Consider the following 20,092-nt stretch of genomic DNA (forward strand, 5'->3'; position numbering starts at 1 on the left):
GTCGGCAGCGTGGCGTGGCCATAGTAAACCCGAGGGCCCCAAGGGCAAGGTGGCTAATGCAGCTATTTATAGCTAAGATTCCAGTATATGTTTTCCAGCCACACTTACTCCTTACAGCCTCCCCTGTATGCTCAAGTCTGTCAATTAGCTAATGGTTTCTTTAGTTCCATTATGCATTGTAAGGCTCCTCTGGCTCAGGTATTATTTTTTAAAGAGAATAATGGGGTGTTCTGTTCTCAGAGGTATAATTTCTTACTAGCCTTGCCAATTAAAAAAAAATCCTGTTTCTAAATTTTTATTATGCAGTTTTCAAACATAATAAAAGAATTGCAAGAGTCGCACAGCGAACACCCAAATGGCATCCATCTAGCTCCAACACTTGTTAACAGTATGCCACATTTGTTTTATCTACATGTGTGAGCCTGTGGGCATGTGCATTTTTTTTTTCCTGAACCATTTGAAGGTTAGTTGCAGATACCATGACACTTTTCTCCTAAAAATTTCTTCCTATTCCTCTATAAAACCATTTGAGAATAAGTGCAGATATCATCATAATCTTCTCTTGTAGCTCTTACAAATTGGAACGTTCATATATAAAACCATAATACTATTCCTGACGCTAAGAACATTGACAGTAATTTCAACATCATTTAATATCCCATCTGGATGCAAATTTCTCCAGTTGTCCCAATAATATTTTTTTCAAGCAAGATTTCATCAAAATTTATGCATGGCATTTGGTGGTTTCTGATTCTTGAAGTTCAGAAAAGTCTCCTTTTCCATCCCCTTTTTTAAAAAAAGGAAATGTATTTAATGACATCGACTTTTTGAAGAGTCCAGGATTATTACCGTATATATATGTCATATTCTGGATTAGTCTGATGGCTTTCTCATGGTATCACTGGTTGTTTCCCTGTCCCTGTATTTCTTGTCAACTGAGGAGGAGATTTAGAGCTTGACTGGATTCAAGCTACATGCTTTTAGCAAGAAGACTTTAAAAGCAACAGTGTGTACTTGATACTGCATCATGTCCCAAGGCATATGGGGTGTTGGGTTGTCTCATTCTTAGGGACACTCATTTTGATTATTTGGTTATGACGGTGATGGCCAGAGGTCTCTCTGACTCTCTGTCTTTTCAGTAAATCGAACAGTGGAGGGTTATGGTGTTGAAAGTTCAGTTTAAAGAGGAAAGACCTTTCCACTCACTGGCTTTTTTGAAGGTAAATTGTGTCTCAAAGAGTTGCAAGGTGTTGTGAGCCTTTGAATATACTGTGACTCTGCTGGACGTGATTAGTGGGTAAACTAGAAAGAAGAGCTAAGTTGGAGCCTAGAGAGGAGACCACAGAGGGAAAAGTACAGGTCACGCCACTGGTTTCTATCAGAGGACCATGGCAGTGGGACTGTCAGGTGGTTAAAACTGACAGCAAGAGGCTTTGGGTTTCTCTACCTTCCTATCGAACATTATCATCCCTCCAGAAAGGAGGGGAAGACATGCCCACACTCCACAGGTAGCATGATGGCTTTTGAGATGTCAAGAAAGGAACCAAGGAACCCTGCTAGAATGCTCATCCTTGTAGGTTCCCCACAGTGGTGTACTGAATCCAAAAGACTGGGGCATCTTTAGGAAGTGTCCTGGAGACACGATGGGAGGGCTGTTTGTTATTGTGATGATCCCAGGGCCTACCATGGAAGATTTTGTGGAGTTTGTTGCTGAAACCTAAGAAAGGCTCAGAAAGGTCAAGAGAAGATCGAATATACGTTGAACAAGTTAGATGGAGAGAATTTGGGACTCTTCAGTGTAAAAACAGGAAAGTCAACGGAGAGCTAATAATGCCAATAATGGCAGTTTATTAGGAGCTTCTTGGGTACTGTTTACATCTTTATAAGTGTCCTCTGAAAAATGTGCTCTTACTGCTTCTGTTTTACAGCAAGGGGGGCCGATACTCATGTTGAGTAATTTGCATAATGCTACACAGCAACTAAGTAGTAAAACTGAGAGTTGATCTCTGTCTGCCTGGCTGGCACCCATCATCAACCTCTGTGCTGTACTCTCTGCTAGGGGCTTAGGCACTGGATCTCAGCATAGTAGAGTAGAGAGATACCCTTTTTTTTAAAAAAATAAGAATCAGTGTTTATTATCTCATAGTTTCAGAGGGTCAGGATTTGGGAATGGCTTAGCTGAGATCGCTCATGAGATTGCAGTCAAAACATTGACTGGACGGCAGTCATCTGAAGGCTGGACTGAGGCTGGAGGCTCCATTTCCTGGGTAGCCCATTCTCATGGCTGGCATGTGGTGCTGTTGTCGAAGTGCCTCAGTTCTTTCCCAGACTCTTGGACTTTTGGAGGAGCTGGTTTTCAGATGACAGTGTTATTTTGTAGAAATATTTGGAATTTACCAAGCCCTTTCAGTGAAACTAACTAAAAATAGCAACAGACTTAAAAGGACTCAGAAAGATCCATTTCAGGGAAGAGTGGTTAAAGAAAAATAGAGATGCTTAGGAGAACTTGAAAACCTGAAGGGTAACTGGTTTCAATCTTAAGATAATAGATCCTTGAATTGATCTTGACTGTGTTTGCTAAGTTCTTAAAGGGCTGTGCCTATTTCTTAGAGAGATTTGGGGCAGGCTTTTTTAGTGGGGGTGGTTGTTTCTAGGAAGTGCTCACAGTGGTACTTATTTATACATACCATGCCTTGTTCTAGAAAACCAGTGAGATCGCTTGTAATAATACAGTGGCAACTAAGAGATAAAATAAAGTGGTGGTTTGATGGGTGGTGGGTGGGGAGGGAGGTTGGAACATGTGGCACTTTCTGGTCTGGCCTGGCTTTGTAAAATGTGGGGAGGCATGGAAGGACTTTGTACCCTTTGAAAATCCTCATAAATGCTGCTCTCTCTTAGTAATTATTGAACAGCCCTGAGCTGGAGGTTATAGCTCCTGAGCAGTAACTGGATGGAAGCCATTTGGTGTGGCCACGCCTGCTGGTGGGGGTTGGTGGGAGCAGAGTGGCGGGGGAGGGTTGTGGCAGTCTCCAGCCCGCCTAGGGCTTGGGGCTTCTGCCTGTGTCCATTTGTTGTTTTTCTGCTGTGGTTTGCCGACTCTTTCTGTTTGCCCACAGGGTTGAATTTGCCTAGTGTTCTAGGGGACTGGGTGACTCTGAGCTGCCTTCTTACCTCAGCCATAGTGCCAGTTATTGACTGGTCTCTCCTTTCTGGAGGAACCCAGGGCTATGTGACTGGGGGCTGACTTACCTGTATTGAACTTATGTTGTTTAAAAATGTTTTCTTATTTCAAAGTGAAACATTTTCAGGAATGAAAAACAGCAATACTTTTTAACTCAAGTAAAAAGAATAAGCCCCTATAATCCTTCACCTGGAGGTGACTCCTCATGACATTTCCTCAGGGTCTCCTGGCCTGTTTTCTCTTCTTTTTGCCACCGTTCTTGGTTCTCTATGTGGGTAGGGGGATGCTGCTCAGGATAACTTCCTTTGTATGCCAACAGTATCGCCACTCTTTTTTTATGGTCTGACCAGTACAAGCAAACAAATCATAACATAGAAATTATGTAGCTAACCTAATGATACAAAATATTTAGAAAAAAGCACAGCCCTTCCCACCAGCCTAATACAACAGTGATGACAAGGACACATATTCCATTTCTTCTTCTTTCTGTGTCACAAGACAAATTTGAAGATGTTGCCAGGGATGCCAGGGTAGGTTAAATGAAACTGATAACTTGGCGAATCTTACATTGGGGTGCATTTGCCTTAGTCTGTCCCTGTTGCCTTTTGTGTCCAACAGTGGAGAACACGCAGCTGACCCTGAACCTGCAGACGGAGAACAAAGGCGGTGTTGTCTCGGGTGGTGAGCTGACAATTTTCCTGGATGGGCCGACTGTTGATCTGGGAAGTGTGCCTAATGGCAGTGCCGTGACAGACGGTGAGTGCCGCCCTGTTCCCTAGGGCTGTGCAGGGCCGAGGAGGGGCTGGGGAGGGCAGGCAGGGGTGCCCAGAGCTTGGTTCTCTGCTAGGTGCCTGCCTTTGGGTAACGCTCAGCCAGCCCTGGCGCATAACCAGCCCTGATTCTTCTTAGCATCCTTAGTATGATCAAAAGCATGGCATGATTTTTTCAGGGACCACCTTCTGATAAAGGACCAAAATAAATGTCAAGTCTTTGCAAGTGTGTTATTGCTTGGTTTGAGAGCAGAGAAAAATGTCTTTTCATTCCACATGGACTTTGGTAAATAAAATGTCTATGAAATGTTACTTGGGCCCATTTTTGTTTTTCCCAATACTGTTAAACTTCCTGGGGAGGTTGAGGGTACCTTTTAAGATGGGACTGACTGAGAAAGGGGACTGTGTGTCTTAGAGGGTCACACTAGCAAAATCTGACAGAAGCAGGGAAATTGGAGAGTGTCTCCTGCTCTGACCTGAGTGTGGGCAGATTTTTTCTTTTGATCTAGTCTGAAATTCGTCACCATTGGCTCTAGTAGGAAATTATTTCATCAAGTCTGAGGTCTGAAATGGGTTGGGTTTCTCCATAATTTTTCTCATTAAACATGGTGTAACTATGGCACTTTCCAGACCTCAAGCAGGCTTTCTGTAGCTTCAAGGGGGTGAAATTTGAATTCTGATTCAAGGGCAGTCAGATGGAATCGCAGGCATGGGGGGGGCCTTGACTTGAGAATCCTCCCTCAGCTGGGCTGAGGGGTGCTCAGGCTACTTTTGTGGACGTATCTTTGCTCTTTAAGCACATGTATCCATAATCGAGCTCCTGGTATGTACCAGACCTTGGATCTGTGCTAGCCAGATGGCAGGGGCAAGACTCACAGGGTCTCTCCTCCCAGGAACTTACGATTTGTTTGACGGGGCAGGGGTGGTAGGCATCAAACAAGTGAACGCACAATTATGTAACTGTAATTGTGACGAACGCTCTGAATGAAAAGTGCTGGGTGCTGTGAAATCCTTGTACTTTAGGGAGAACTTGCTTAAACTGGGGGCCAGGGAACATTTCCCCAAGGAGGCTGAGACCTGTGGGAATATGAGGGGTTTAGGTAGGCCAAGGTGGGGATGTGGGGTGAAGGGTGCCTGTGTAAGAGGTGGAGGATGCCCAGTGCAGGCTCTGAGATGGAAGCAGGCGGCCAGGGTGCCTGGATCGTGGGGAGCGAGAAGGGGAGTGGTGGGAGGTGAGGCCCCAGAGGCAGGTCGGCTCGGATCACACAGCCTCGAAAGCCTTGGTAAGGATTTTGAACCTCATCCTAAGAAGTAGAAAGCTGTTGAAGGGTTTATAGCCAAAGAGTGTCATGATTTGATCTAAATGGAATCTGATTTGGCTCTTTAAAGCTCTGGTGTGATAGGGAGAAATGGCTCAAGGCCGTGTTGCCACGTTGCATGGTCAGCGTCTCTTCTCTCACGTGAATGGCGGTCACTGGAGGTCATTTAGTGTATAAGGCAATAAGCCAGTAAGGGCCTTAGACACTCCTGAAGGTCTCGGAGAAGAAGAACTGTTTGCAGGTTTGAGTCCCTTTGTTCTGTGGCGTCCATGAAATGTCAGCTGCTCACCCTGTCCCTTCTCATGCTGGTGGCTGCAGCTTGCTAGACCATCCTATCCCACCATGTAACCAGTATACGGAGAGAGCTTGTTGCTGTAGCTACATCTCAAACAAGGGTTGAGCTTCTCACGTGTCTGTCTTTCCTTGTGATGCATTCCTTTCTAGGATCACAGCCACCTTCGAGAGAATCCAGTGGGGCAGCTGTCACTTCAGAGAGCCGGCACCAGGTCCCCAGCACAAACTGCTTTGGTGGGAGATCCCGGTAAGACCCCTGCGTGGATGAGGGGCAGTCAAGAAGATGCTTGCAGCTGTTGAAAACACACTGGGAAGTGGCAAGGAACAATATGTGTTAGAAACTGTTGGAAATTTTCAGAGAGGTTGTAACTGATGCAGTATATTTAGGAGTCCCTTTGGGGAGTAAGTGAATAACTAGTAAAAAATCTTCCCAAACAAATCCCACAGGTTGGGAATAGTGCTTTGTGACACAGGGTATGATTTCAGTCAATACCCATGGCATCTGGAAAGATCCCTTGAGGACAGGTGTTAGTCTCTCTTGATTTGGTTGTTTTGAGGGTTTGTGAAGTTTCACTGCCTTGCAGGTGTCAAGAGCAAGAAAGCATTGATCATTTGGATCTTTTGTCTATAGTGGGATCTTATCCACTCTTTGAGAATAATCAGGTCAAAACTTCTCTAACTAGTGTGCCATCTGGTCTGCCCCATGGAAACCGGCATGGATTACCACCAGCAGTTCATGTTGTATGTAGTGACTGTAGTGTCATGTATAGGTGCCATTTCTTAGTTCTCTTTTCTCTAAGCTTCTGCAAACGTGTTACCTCTTACCCTGAAGATCATTTGTGCTTTTCTGTGACTTGCTAGGTGAGTTGCAAGTTGGGACAAATAGTCTAGTCTCATGGGGTAAGGACCAACAATATAATTGGCATAACTTATGTCAACAGAGACTGATAGACACCTATGAACCAGAGGGAACAGAATCTGTAGCTGGCAGAGAGGAATACCTCAGCATTTCACTTTCTGAGAAGGATGTCTCAGCGTTGGCACTAGCAGCCGCCATCTTGGTCTTTTAGCCAACTTTGGAAAGTTTGCATCAGACACAACTGATGTCAGTTATGTCAGGGCTGGAAGTCAGAATCCAGCTGTTAACAGGTTTGGAATTAGGTTCTTAACCTGTTTATTGTTCTCTGAAGTTCTCAGGTTGATAGACCTTGAAATTCATATATCCTGACAGGCCGCCTTTGCTCCTTTTCATATCGAGGATTGCTGTCTGTTGAAGCAGTGCCCAGACTTCAGGGGAAAGTCGGAAGCATTGTTGCCTGTAACACATGGCAGCCATTCAGTGCTGGGTAGTTGTTGGTGGGCGAAGTGCCTTCCGGGTGGTTTAGGCTGTGTGGGAGTCCTCCTCCATCTAGCTTATCCACATGTGGCCTCTGAGTTTTCACAGGCCTCTGCCATCAGTGTATTTTTTCTGTCTTCGCCTGAAACCTACTGCTGTTCAGCAGCAAACACTTTTGAAAGAATCATCTGAAGACAGGATCTTCTGTGTTCTGAAGAACCCCTTTTCCCCATTGCTGCTGCATTTAAGAAGGTCAGTGTACACATGCAGGTGGTAATAGGGTCGTCGACAGAGCACGGGGCTTTGGAATCAGAAGATGTGGATTGAGTCCTGCTGTATGGTATTGGACAGGTCACCAGACCTCTCAGTGCCTCAGTTTTTTTCAGGTATAAAATGGGGATATCACCTGCCTCATAGGGCCATTGAAAGAATTAGCTGAGATGAGTCATGCCAGTCTGAAGGCCTCATACACCGGGAGTGCTCAGTGAATGTGACAGGGAGACTCTGCTCTGGAGGCTGTCTGTTGCACTCCTTCCTGCACCCCCAAACTTGGGAAATGGGGAATTCTGATGAATTCACATCAAGGACTGTAGTTAGTGTGATGAGTCAAACCTTCAGGATCAAGGATAATCCTCTGCTCTCCGTGGTTTCCTGAGGCAGACAGAATGATGGACTTCTGCCTGCTGCCTCCCAGACTAAATATTTAGCTTTTGCTGTTTAAAGGGTAGTTTTCTTGGATGTGGGTGCTCTTCCCTGTGATCAAAGGTGCTCTGACATGAAGGTGAAGATTGCAATGTCAAAGTAGCCTTTTCCTCCCTTTTCCCCTGCTCTGTTAAGCCACAGAACTGTGATCATATAAGGGTTTAACTTTTTTTTTTATTAAGGTGTGATTGATATACACTCTTATGAAGGTTTCACATGGAAAAATAATGTGGTTACTACATTTACCCATATTAACAAGTCCCCATCCATACCCCAATGCAGTCACTGTCCATCAGTGTAGTAAGGTGCCACAGATCCACTATGTGAATATAAGGGCTTATCTTAAGGGTTTGTCTACCCAAATTCACCCAGCAAGGGCACCGTTCCCTTGCTAATAAGCAAGGTCTCAATTTTTCTCTCTCAGTGGCATCTTGTCTGCTCTTTGAGAATAATCAGGTAAGACTTCCATAGCTTTTTTACCATCTGCTCTGTCACATGGAAACCAGCATGGGATTGCCACAAACAATTCATGATGCATAAATTTATTTGTAAACGGATTGTATTAGTATGCAGTCAGTGGGTCTGGTTTAGTAAAGAAAGAGTTCATATCATAAATAATTGTATAGTCCTACAGTGAAACACTGTCCCATAATAAAAGTGGATGAAAGATAGTTATATCAGTTGGTGGAATCTCACAAACATAATGTTGAACAAAAGAAGCAGACCACAGAAAAAATTATCGAGTACAATATGATTTATATAAAGGTAAAAAATATAAAACAAAACCATACATGGATTTTTTTTTTTTTTTTACAGATACCTGCATAGGGAGTTAAATTATATAAAATGGAAGGGACTAATTAAGTCTGAATTCAGGAGCATGGTTAGCACTGGAGGGATGGACGTGGGTATCATGAGGAAAAAGCACATAGTAACTTCTAGGTCCTGGGAATGTCATTTCTTAGCCTGGATGGTGGGTCTCTGAGTGTTCATTTCATTATTCTTCTTTAAACTGAATATGCAGTTAATAAATTCTTTTGTTTACATGGTGTATTTCACAATAACAAATTAAAAACTATCATCTACCAACCTAAGAAAACTGAGTAAAAAAAGTGATGGTATTAGGTTGGAGAAGTTGTTTGCTATATTAAGGCAGGCAGATTTCAGAATTTAGGATTTCTCCAGGCTGGACAATGGCTGCTTACTTCTGTTCTGTCTGGTCTGTCAATCTAACAGTGTAGCAAATGATTCTAAGTCACTGCCCTACATTGGCCTTGTAGGTCCCGTTCCTGTCACTTAGAAATCTTAGGCCTAGAATTTAGTTGGAGTTGGGCAGTGAGTTCCAGATGTGAACTGGTCACTGCCAGGTAATGTGTTAGAACAGCACTAATCTTGGTGGCCTGAGAGGTCTGGTCTACCACTGTTTGGTGTTAGACTGCAGTGGGAACAATGACGTGGCATACCCAGGATTCTGTCAGTGTGTCATCCTGCCTGGTGTCCTCAGCCAGTGCCTCTTATCCCAGGGTAACTGTGGAGAATGCCTGGTGCCCTGTGGCCCCTGGGAGCATGTGTGCTAGTTGGGCACAGGGAGTACCTACCACACCCTTTAATAATCCCCTGGTGTTTATTTTGCTGGAATGAGGGCTGGCTTTGGGAACCGTGCCTAAGTCAGTTCAGGTTTTGCAGATCTGCTGTGTATCTGGTATTGTGCACAGGCCTGGCCGGAAGCATGGCTCTACTTTCCACACCGAGTTCACAGGGCTTTGTGATGTCCAAGATGTATGTGAAACAGGGAAATAAAACTGTGAGCATTCTGGGGAACTCAGAGAGGGAAGAAATCAGTGTGGGGAGAAGGAACGGCTGAGGAGAGGGTGGGCGGGAGCTGGCAGACTGTTGTCCTTAGTCCAGCGGTTCAGTATAGTATCTTAGGGACTAACTAGTGAGGGAGCTAAGGAGTGACTTAGAGAAGCAAACAGTGGGGGGTATGTGGAGGGGAAAGAGAACCCAGCAGAGGGGCTTTGCACTGGTCCCGGCAGCTTTCTTCATGGTTAGAGGGGGAGCAAGTCAGGATGTCTGAGTCCCCCTGTGGTTTGCTGATTCTTTGTCACCTGTGACTTTCCCCCCTCCTCAGCTGTTATATGAACTCAGGGAGTTAGGGCGAAAGAGCTCGAACCCCATAGGACAGTCTGCGGGTGGAGCTGCTCCTCCCAGCACAGCCTTTGGGTTTCTTCTGACTTGAATACCCAGCTCCTCAGTCAAGAATCCCTGTTGATTTTCCACAGTCGTACAAGGAAACAGTGCAAAAAAAAAAGGAAGAATGCATTGAATTTGCTTTTAGGTTCATGAAGTTTTTCAGTAGTAGGTCTGAAAACTGTAAAAGGGATCTTGGTGAAGAAGCTGAATATGGGGGATCACACAGCTTTCCTTTATTTTGTATGTTTGTGTTTGTTATTTTTATGTGTGTATGATGTTATTTGGTACAAGAGTATACGTGAGTGTGCATTGTGTTTGGTGTGAGGGGCTGGAGGCTTTGAATTTGCTCTGCATCCATCCTCAACTGGGAGTATTGGCCAGTGTTGGTCAAAACCTACGTCTGAAGCACCCCGCTGTGATTCTTTCACATGTGAAATTTCAGAACCTCTAATGATAGAGTTTTCATCCACCCTCCTTTCCTCGCTCCCCTTTTTCCTGCTCTGATGACAACATATCAAATTTATTGACTCCCTTGCCTTGGCATTAATGACCTCTGAAGATTTAAGAGAGCTATAATCTCAGAAACTTACAAAGCCCCAAGGTCTCTGGTGAGCTCTAAATAGCTCATCAGCTGTGTCTGCAGACAGCCTAGCCCAGAAAGGAAAGAAAAATAAACTCAGCCGGGCACGAGTCTGCTGGGAACACTGCTGGGAGTCCTGGGAGGGCAGGGTGGGTTGGGGAGCAAGGCTAATGGAGAAAGAGGGACAGAACGGAGGGGAGCTGAGCCTTTGGGCACGGGGCCATTCTCTGAGTGGCAGAGGTTGACCACTGCCACCTCTCCTTCAGCTGAAATGACCAAAGACTACTCGATTTGGAATTTTGGTTATTTGGAGGTGTCACCCTGTCAGCATGAAATTGAATTGAGCACCTTCATGATTTCCATTCAGTCCTCCCACCCAACAGCTTTTACCTAACATCTGGCTATATCCTCATTACAATTGCTGGGGGATAAAAATGAGTAAGAAAAGGAATAAGTATGTTTGATGTATTCCTTCAGTGATAACTAAGACACACAGTCCTTGCTTACAAGGACTCTCTTCTGAGCAGCTGGTTTATATGGAAAAGGACTGAGAGTGCAGACAGGCACCTCACTGCATTCTCAAGGTCAGACATCAAAAGTAGTCATGGAGATTCATTACACATTCATCATACATCACTTTATTAATTTATCACTAATGAAGATTATGCATTATACATTATTATACATTTATTTATTTCATAGGTATTTATGGGACATCTCTTTTTTGTGAACCTAGGGAGGTGTGCATGTCAGAAAGCTGGCTAGAACTTTTCATGTAGTAGGAGAAATTGAGGCAGATATCTGCAGTTGAAGGCAGTATTTGTTCCACAAGCGTGAATGCCAGACTCTGAGCTCTGTCATGGTGATAGAAAGATGAAAAGTCACGGTCCCTGACATCAAGGACTGTGGCCTCTTGTAGGAGACAGATATGCAGGTGGTAATTACAGTTGAGTGATGGACACCAGGGTGCTGGTGAGTATATACGCAAGAGGAAGTGGAAGGGCCACCTAAACCCACCTGGGGGATTTGGGAAAGACCTCACACGTTTAAGCTGTACTTTGAAGGAGTTTGCAGACCAGTGAAGTGGGGGTGAGGCCTGTCGCTCCAGAAGAGGGTGCAGCATGGGCAAAGGCAAGACAGAATGAGAGAACTTGGCATATTCAAGGAAATGTTAGTCATGTGTAATGTTGATTTATAAGATATTTGGAGTGATGGCTGTAGCAAACTGTGGTTCACAGGCCAAATCCAGGCTGCCACCTGTTTTTGTTATTGGTTTTTTAAAAATAGCAGTGTTAGGTTCACAGCAAGGTTGAATGGAAGATACAGATTTCCCATGTACTCCCTGCCCCCACATACATGCAGCCTCCCCTGCTGTCAGCATCCTGTACTAGAGTGGCATGTTTGTTAAAACTGACGAGCCTACACCAACACTTCATTATCCCCCAAAGTCCGAGGTTTACATTATAGTCCTCTCTTAGTGTTGTACATTGTATGGGTTTTGACAAATTTATAATGACATTTATCCACCAAACTCATAGTGTATGGTATCGTTACTACACTAAAGACCCTCTGTGTTCTGCCTGTTCATCCTTCCTCTTAACTCCTGGTAGCCACTGATCCTTTTACAGCCTCCATAGTTTTGCCTTTTCTAGAATGCCATATATTTGGAATCATAAAATATATAGCTCAGATTGGATTCTTTCACTTGGCCTTATGCATTTAAGTTTCCTCCCTGTCTTTCCATGGCTTAACAGCTCATTTCTTTTTAGTGCTGCACAATAATCCATTGTCTGGATGTACCACTGTTAATTTATCTCACCTACTAGAGTATACGTTGGTTTCTTCCAAGTTTTAATTATGATATTAAATTAGGATATCTAATATGTATGTATATAACTATATCATGTCTAGTTATGATTCTTTTAATTATGATTATTTAATTATAGTTTCAATGATTAATAAAGCTTTTATAAACATCCATGTTTTCCTGTGGACATGTTTTCAACTCCTTTGGATAAATACCAAGGAGAGCCCTGCTGAGTCATTTGGTAAGTGTATGGTCAGTTTTGTAAGAAATGGCCAAACTGTCATTCAAAATGGCTCTATACCATTTTGCTCCCACCAGCAATGAATGAGAGTTCCCATTGCTGCACAAGCATTTGATGTTGTCAGTGTTTTGGATTTTGGCCATTTTAATAGGTTTGTAGTAGGTTTAAATGCTTTTTTTGTTTGCATTTCCATGATGACATATGACATAGAACATCTTTTCATAGGCTTATCTGCTATCTTTATATCTTCTCTGGTGAGGTGTCTGTTCAGGTCTTTTTCCCATTTTTTAGTTGTGTTGTTCCTTTTCTTACTGTTGCGTTTTAAGAATTCTTTGTATGTTTTGGGTAATGGTTCTTTATTGTATATGTCTTTTGCGAGTATTTTCTCCCAGTCTGTGGCTTGTCTTCTTATTCTCTAGACCACCTATTTTTGTAAACAAAATTTTATTTAAATACAGCTATATTCACTCATTTACATATTGTCTGTGGCTACTTTTATGCTACAATGGTAGAGTTAAATAGTTGTGACCAAGGTTGTATGGTCTGCGAAGCCTAAGATATTTTGACATCTGGCCCTCTACAGAAAGTTCGCTGATCCCTGCTGTAGGAGATGCTAAGAAGGTCAGACCGGTTCACAAAGGGCCTCTTATGCTTTCCTGAGGACTTCAGATTTTATTCTTTGGAGGTAGAGAACCACTGAATTTTGAGCAAGGGCATGATGCGCTATTTCTGTACTAGATTATTCAGAAAAGTATCTGATGGATGAATTTGAAGCTGTACCAGTTAGGGTTCACTGCAGGAAACAGAAACCACTCTAGGTATTTTGAGCAGAAAGCGATTTAATATGGAGAATTATGATTATTTTAATTATAATTTTCAATTATAAAAGTCATTGGATGGGCTGGAGGAACAGAGGTGAGCCTCTCTCCATCCTTGGTTTCAAGGTCACAGCCCTGCAGCTGCAGTCAGGATGTCAGGAAGCTCGTGTCTAGGCGGTGAAGCATGGGGTTTGCCAGTGCCCATGCCAGTCATCACCACCATGAGGAGGATGGTCTCTGCCTTCCCTCTGCTTTCCAAATCTGCAAGAGCTTCTCATTGGTGCAACCTAAATTACTTCTAGAACCTAGCTGCAAGGAAGTCTAAAAGTATTCTAATGCCTGCAGTGAGTGGGGAGGAGAAGGGAGGCATGTTGAATAGGAAAGGGTCAGAATGTCTGGCACAGTGGTGATTGAGACTAGAATCAGGGACCCATAAGAGGGCTGTTGTAGGAATTGGCGAAATAGGAGCTAATGACTAGCCCTGGGCAGTGGCAGAAGAGAGGGGAGACAGGAGAAATACCTAGAAATACCTAAGAGATACAATCTTTGAGAAGGACTGGGTGACTGACTAATGAGACAGGGTGAAGGGTGAGGAGAGACAGAGCGTTCTCTCAGGCTCTTGGACTTTGATGTTATTCATGGATATAAGAAATGCAGAGGGAGACACTTAAGAGGTTGTCATTTTAAAATCGCATTCCCCAGAGGGGTTGGGGTTAGTGTTTAGCAGGCTTCGTGGAGCAATGGTACTGTGTGGCTCGAGGGTAGGCAGAGTCATTCCTCTGAAAGTATATCCATGGCAGGAGGAATGAAAACCAAACTTAAGAGATACTGAGCAAAGCCAAATACATTCCTGACTTTGAACACTGGGGCCAGTGTGAAGACTGCTCACCACAATTGAGGGCACAGCAGTGATATTTCCACATTGATCACATCTGTATCTGGATAATAGGATTTCTCAGTCCTAGAAAATTGTGATTGGAAGGGAAAGGATAGAGAGAGAGGGGCAAATAAAAAGAGTACGAGTCTTGGAAAACAACTTTTTAGTCCTGGAGCTCGGGCAGCTTGGGTGTGTGGTGATGGAAAACCAGCACAGAACTGACTGCAAATGCTGTGGGCAGATGTGGATCGTGGGGAAAGGGGTTGCTTAGGCCACGGTGCCTGTGGCTGTGGTTTGGTGTGACGAGGTTCGACTTTTCCTTTAGGATTCCTTTGGCCCTTGATGGCTCCTTTGGGAAGTGCGAAGGTGTGTGGGGGTGGAAAGGTGGGGTTTAGTTTAGTGTCTGTTTGTAATGGCATACTCAATAGCCTTAGTGGAATGACACCTTTCAAATGCTGAAACAATTCTGTATTAAGGTTTTGCATTAGATAAAAATAGTCACAGAACTGAAATACAGAATTTATATTGCTTTATAAATCACATGTCATGGGGTTTCTCGAAGTTATGGTGTGCCCTTAACCTATTGGCAATACAGTGCACAAACTAGTCTTGATGTTCTTTGGGTCTCCCATCCTTACTTCCATTTATGTATTAGTTCACTTCATTCTGGCACCTGCCTCTGTGATTCTGCTGAAATTAGAGCCACAAAGGCCCTTCTGACTGATCTGCAGGTTTAACCTTGTGGACTAGTTCTTATTTTACTGATCTTTATTATTTAAAAAAGAAATTTTATCCATGCTATAATATATATGAATATATTACTTAACAGGAATGCAGTATTAAATAGGGCAGTCAAGGGAGGTGACATATAAGGTAAGAGTTGAAGAAGGTGAGGGATTTAGCCATGAGGGTATCTGGGAGGGAGAATGTTTGGGCAGAGTATGGCTATTGCAAAGGCCTTGAGATGGGATTGTGCCTTTGGAGTTGAAGGAACAGTGGGGAGGCCAGTCTGGCTGGCATGGCGAAGAGGTGGGGTCAGACCATACCTATGAACTTCTCCTTTATATGTTTCAAGGTTATTTTAGTGGGTCTACAATATGAATTTGATATATTTCTTATGGGTGAACTGAACTTTTTATCCTTATCTTTAGATGCTCTCTTTTTTTAGTGCTTCATCTCTTAAAATTTATTTGGTCTCATCAATGAAAAGGAACAGCCTGCAACAACATGGATGGTGCTTAAAGGCATTATGCTAAGCTCAGGAAGCCAGACACAAAAGGCCACATTCTATGTGGTTCCATTTATATGACATTTTAGAAAAGGCAAAATTACAGGGACAGATATCCAATCAGCTGTTGCTGGATTTGAGGTGAGGGATTAACTGCAGAAGGGCACCCTGCAGTGTTTGGGGGCAATGGAAATGTTTTGTCTCGATTGTGGTGGTAACATGATTATATACATTGATTAAAACTCATTAGCCTGTACCCGTCAGGATGGTGACTTTTACTATATGTAAATCATACCTGATTATAAAAATCATTAAAAGAGTCTACATGGTCTAACATTAGCATAGCTACTCCAACTTCCTTTGGTATTTGCTTGGCATGTTTTTTTTCCTCCATTTAGTTTCATCCTTTCGGTCCTTGCATTTTAGGTACTGTTGCTTGCAATAGTATTTAACTGATTTTTAAAAAATGCCAATATGATGACATCTATCTTTAAACCGTGAGAGTTGGTCTGTTTTTGTTTCCTGTGATTCTTGATTCTTGATACCTTTGGAGTTTTTCTTCCCTCATCCTCTTGCCTTTTAATTTCTATCCATGCTATCTTCTTTTTTTCCCATGTCTAGACTCACTTCCCACTTTAAGCCTGTGGTTGGTCTGCCTTTTTGCTTTGTCTTGATGACTTGAAAGTATGTTTGGCTCTCCGATTATTTGATAACGGAGTGTGGAATTCTGCATCCAGTGGTGTGAAGAGGAGAACTTACTCACTGGCTCCCTGTCTGAAGGTTTTCTGTCTGGCTTTACTTTTTATTAGCACATCTCTGTGTTGGGACTACTTTGTGTGCTGAGGAATGGCCTTTAAAAGTACAGCTTTTTAATGAAAAAATGGCAAAAATAATTTTTTTTAAGGTTTTCTTTTTTTAACTGAGGTATAATGTGCATATACCATTTTAGTTTCGTATGTGCAAAATAACAATTCCATATTGTATACATTGAAAAATGCTCACAACATCCATCACCTAACATAGTTACAAAAAAGTTTTTTTTCTTGTGATGAGAAACTTTTTAAAATGAGATCCATGAAAACCTAGAGTAGGGTATGGTGCACATAATTGTTCTTTGGTGAAGGCGAAAGGGAGATTCAGACCAGGTTGGTTTGTTCTTTTTCTTTAAAATTTTATCTTTGAAAAAGGTAAAAAAAAAAATGAAAGTTTTATTTTAAGTCAGACCATTTTTTCTACTTTACACTTAGAAAAAAATGAATTGGTGATTAGTGAGGAGTTACTTCTTCCTCTTCCATCTACTTTTTTAAAATTTTCTTGGAAGGGGAGGAGGTGCAGGGGGCGTGGTGCGGAGTTCTCAGCCAAATGCCATGTCAGAGGCATCCGTGCTTTATTCATCTTTGTGTCCCCTAGCAGGGCCTAGAATGGTGCCTTCCTGCACGTAGCAGCCGCTCAATAAATATTTGTTGAGTTGAAAGAGTCTTGTGTTCTTGCTCCTTGTCTGCCAGAACTTCGGGGTGGTTCTTGCTACTGGTTTACATTCCTTGGCGCCCCGACTCCTGAGAAGTGATGGTTTCAGGGGCACAGGGTATAGGGGAGACTTTTTAATCAAGATTGCCTTGTGCTTTCCAAAGCTTAGCCTAACTGCCAAGAGCTTGGTGGGTCCCCACTGCCTGCTCACTCTCTCCTGTTTCATCCGTTTTTTTCCTTCATGATTGATGTTTCCTTATTGAACCCTTTTCACGAACTGTTCTCTTCAAAACCTTGCAACTTTTAGGGTTATCATTGGAATCAGACATAACTTGACAAATAAATGCATCTTGTTTGGAAAAAGAATGTGTAATGTCCACATGCCTGAATTCTACCAGAAAAGAATCACTTACCTTCTAAGAACATGTAATAATTCAAATTCCCAAGTGGTTGTTGAATCTTAGAAATGTGGGTCTCATAAGGGACATCTGATCATGGAAATGCTGTCTGGTGAGATGAGCACAGATTGCATAGAGCAAGGCCATACGGGTACAAGGGCCTCTGAAATTAAAGTGAAGTAGGGTTGAAAGGAAGGGAGTGACACACAGCAGCAATTCACCGGAGAATTCCACTTTATTAGGGAAAGGTGCTGGGTTATATAGGAAGGGGCATGAGCTGATTGAGGTGTCACTTCTACGGGGCTGGTGGCTATTGGCTAGGTGCTGGGATTAGGGGGGCAAGGGGTGATTGGGGTTCAGGTGGCACCGGCAGGAACCGAGGACCTGGAAGAGAAGCAGGAGGTTCGCCATCTTATGGGTGGGGGCCCTTCATTCCCCCCTTTCTCCTCTATGGGGTTGTGGACGTTGCTTTCTCTCTGACTGCTTCCTGCTGAACGGGGGCGGAGAAGGGAGTGAGGGCTTGAGGACCAGGAGGAAAGGGTTGATAGGACTCCCCACAGTAAGGACGAGTAGATGTGGACTTCTTCAGGTTGGAAATCAATGAAGGTTCCCTGTAACCATAGGTCGAGGACTTGTTGATTCTAATGGTGCCAAGAGGATACTGGTGCCAGAAGCCAGGCGTCTGCGGCCATTGTTTCCAGGAACAGTTTCCAGCGGAGAGAGGGGTCCATCTCAGCGTGTGGTGAGGAGGTTACGTGAGGGTGAGGGATCTTCTGTGGCTAAAAGCTGGTAGTTCCTGAGTAAAAGCTGGTTGAAAGTTTGATTAGAGATTTTACCAACTTGGGATTTGACAAACTTTACAAGGCGAGAAGAGACAGGCGAGGAGAATGATTATTATAGGGCCTGCAATGGGCCAAAGCCAGGTGAGGAAGGGGTTTGTTAGGATTGAAGAGAATGGGTTGGAGGAGTAATACTGTGGGTACCGGGAGTTACCCATGTAATGAATGGTGCAAGACTAGTAGGGACATCCCCGTTGGTGTCTGGCCATCGCCTGCAACAGGCTTGTCTTTGGTCATAGAGGAAGCAGAGGTAGGGAGAATAAAGGTAGCTGCTAGTGAACACTTCAGTGGAGGGGGGAAAGTGGAGGTATAAAGGCTCGGAGCAGCCTTTCAAGGGCAGTCTGATGTGGCAATGAGGGCAGTAATTTTTGTTTGATGCTGTGTGTAAGTCTGTCTGACTTTGAATCGCCATACAAAGGACGCTGGGGTGGCAGGGAAGACAATAGGAATGAGGAAAAAAGCGAGAGAGAGCGAGGGAGCAGTAAAGGAGGAAAAAGTCATGATTCGGGTATGGATGGCAAAGGGGGTGAACGGGATTTTGGAGGAAAGAGGACAGTAAGGTCAGGAGTCTGGAGGGAGGGAGAGTCTGTAAACTTTTGTAGGTTAAGAGGTCTTTTAGGTGATGTGGGGACAGAATGGTAAGGGGCGCCCCGAATGTCAGTTTATGAGCTTCCTTCTGCAAGAGCTGTCCAGTGGCTAATGCCCGTAGGCAGGGGGCCCATCCCCGAACTGTGGGGTCTAATTGCTTGGAAAGATAAGCTACTGGGGCAAAGGATGGGCCATAATGTTGGCCTAGGACTCCTAGAGCTTGACTGGACCTCTCATGAATGTATAATGAGAAGGGCTTCGACAAATCAGGAAGATGGAGAGCTTGGGCTTCCACAAGGGCTTGACAGAGCTTAATGAAGGAGTGTCGGGGTGAGGAGGATAATGGTTCTTCAGGGGGGCCCTTGCTGAGGTCGTATAGGGGTCTTGCCAACAGGGAGAAGTTAGGGATCCACGCTCTAAAATACCCAGCCAGGCTTAGAAAGGAAAGGATTTCTGTCTTGGTTTTGGGAACGGGCAGGTCAGAGAGGAGCCTGTTTTCTGTCTAAGGTAATGGACTTTCTTTGTTGAGATAGAAGAAATCTGAGGTAAGTGACAGAAGGGGAAGAGATTTGAGCTTTGACAGGGGATACCCGGTAACCTCTGGAAGCTAGAAGGTTAAGTAGGGAGGCAGTGTCAAGTTGAGACTGTTCCCACGAGGGACTGCAGAATAGAAGATCGTCCACGTACTGTAATAAGGTGGACTCGGAAGCCTTGTGGCAAAACTGTCCAAGTGAGTTGTTCAGAATGTCTTGTGTATGGGTCCGTCCAGGTGAAGGTGAAAAAATCTTGGGAGGAGGGGTCCAGAGGGATAGGAAAAAAAAAATGCATCCTTGAGATCTAGGACTGAGAAGTGGGAGGCCTATGAGGGCTGAAGTTGTTAGGGGGTATTGGGCCTGACAGATATACTGAGAGGGGTCACGTAATTTGATAGAGGCAGGAGGACATAGAGCCACGGAGGGGCTTGTAATGTCCCAAACTTTGGGATTTACAGGGTGTATGAGGGCGGAACTGGAGCTTTCATTGGGTAGAGGGGGGTCGTCAGCTATGAGGGCCATCAGAAAGGGAGTACTGGGGGCTGTGGGAGTGGATATAGTTATGGAAACATGGAGGAGAGAAAGGATGTCCCGTCCTAGTAAGGGGATGGGACACTGGGGCATAACCAGGAAGGAGTGGGAGAAAGGTATGGGATTGTCTTGGACTGTGCATAAAAGGGGGGGGTTTAATGGGAAAATCTGTTTACCTCCTACCCCGACTATAGGAGTAATGGCAGGCGTGGTAGGGCCCCGGTATTCTTGCAAGACTGAGAAGGTGGCTCCTGTGTCTAGGAGGAAGGAGATGGGGCGACCGTCTACTATTAAAGTAACCCTGGGCTCCTGTTTGGTGATGGAAATGGTCGGGCGAGAAGCCCCCGGGCCCCGTCAGTCTTCTTCTGCCAGCCCCACTACGGCGGGCTT

General features: G+C 44.1%; 1 protein-coding gene across 4 annotated transcripts in view; it reads left to right on the forward strand.

The window, feature by feature from the left end:
• WWP2 (WW domain containing E3 ubiquitin protein ligase 2) overlaps positions 1–20,092 on the forward strand; it is a 193,799-nt gene that overhangs the window by 107,418 nt on the left and 66,289 nt on the right. For all 4 annotated transcript variants that reach the window (XM_057493567.1, XM_036897954.2, XM_036897956.2 and 1 more), the window contains 2 exons: positions 3,800–3,937; positions 5,715–5,811. In XM_057493567.1, coding sequence (XP_057349550.1) covers positions 3,800–3,937; positions 5,715–5,811 — 235 coding nt within the window. The remainder of the gene's footprint in view (positions 1–3,799; positions 3,938–5,714; positions 5,812–20,092) is intronic.

Source organism: Manis pentadactyla, chromosome 15, assembly GCF_030020395.1.
Source record: "Manis pentadactyla isolate mManPen7 chromosome 15, mManPen7.hap1, whole genome shotgun sequence".
Lineage (NCBI taxonomy): Eukaryota > Metazoa > Chordata > Mammalia > Pholidota > Manidae > Manis > Manis pentadactyla.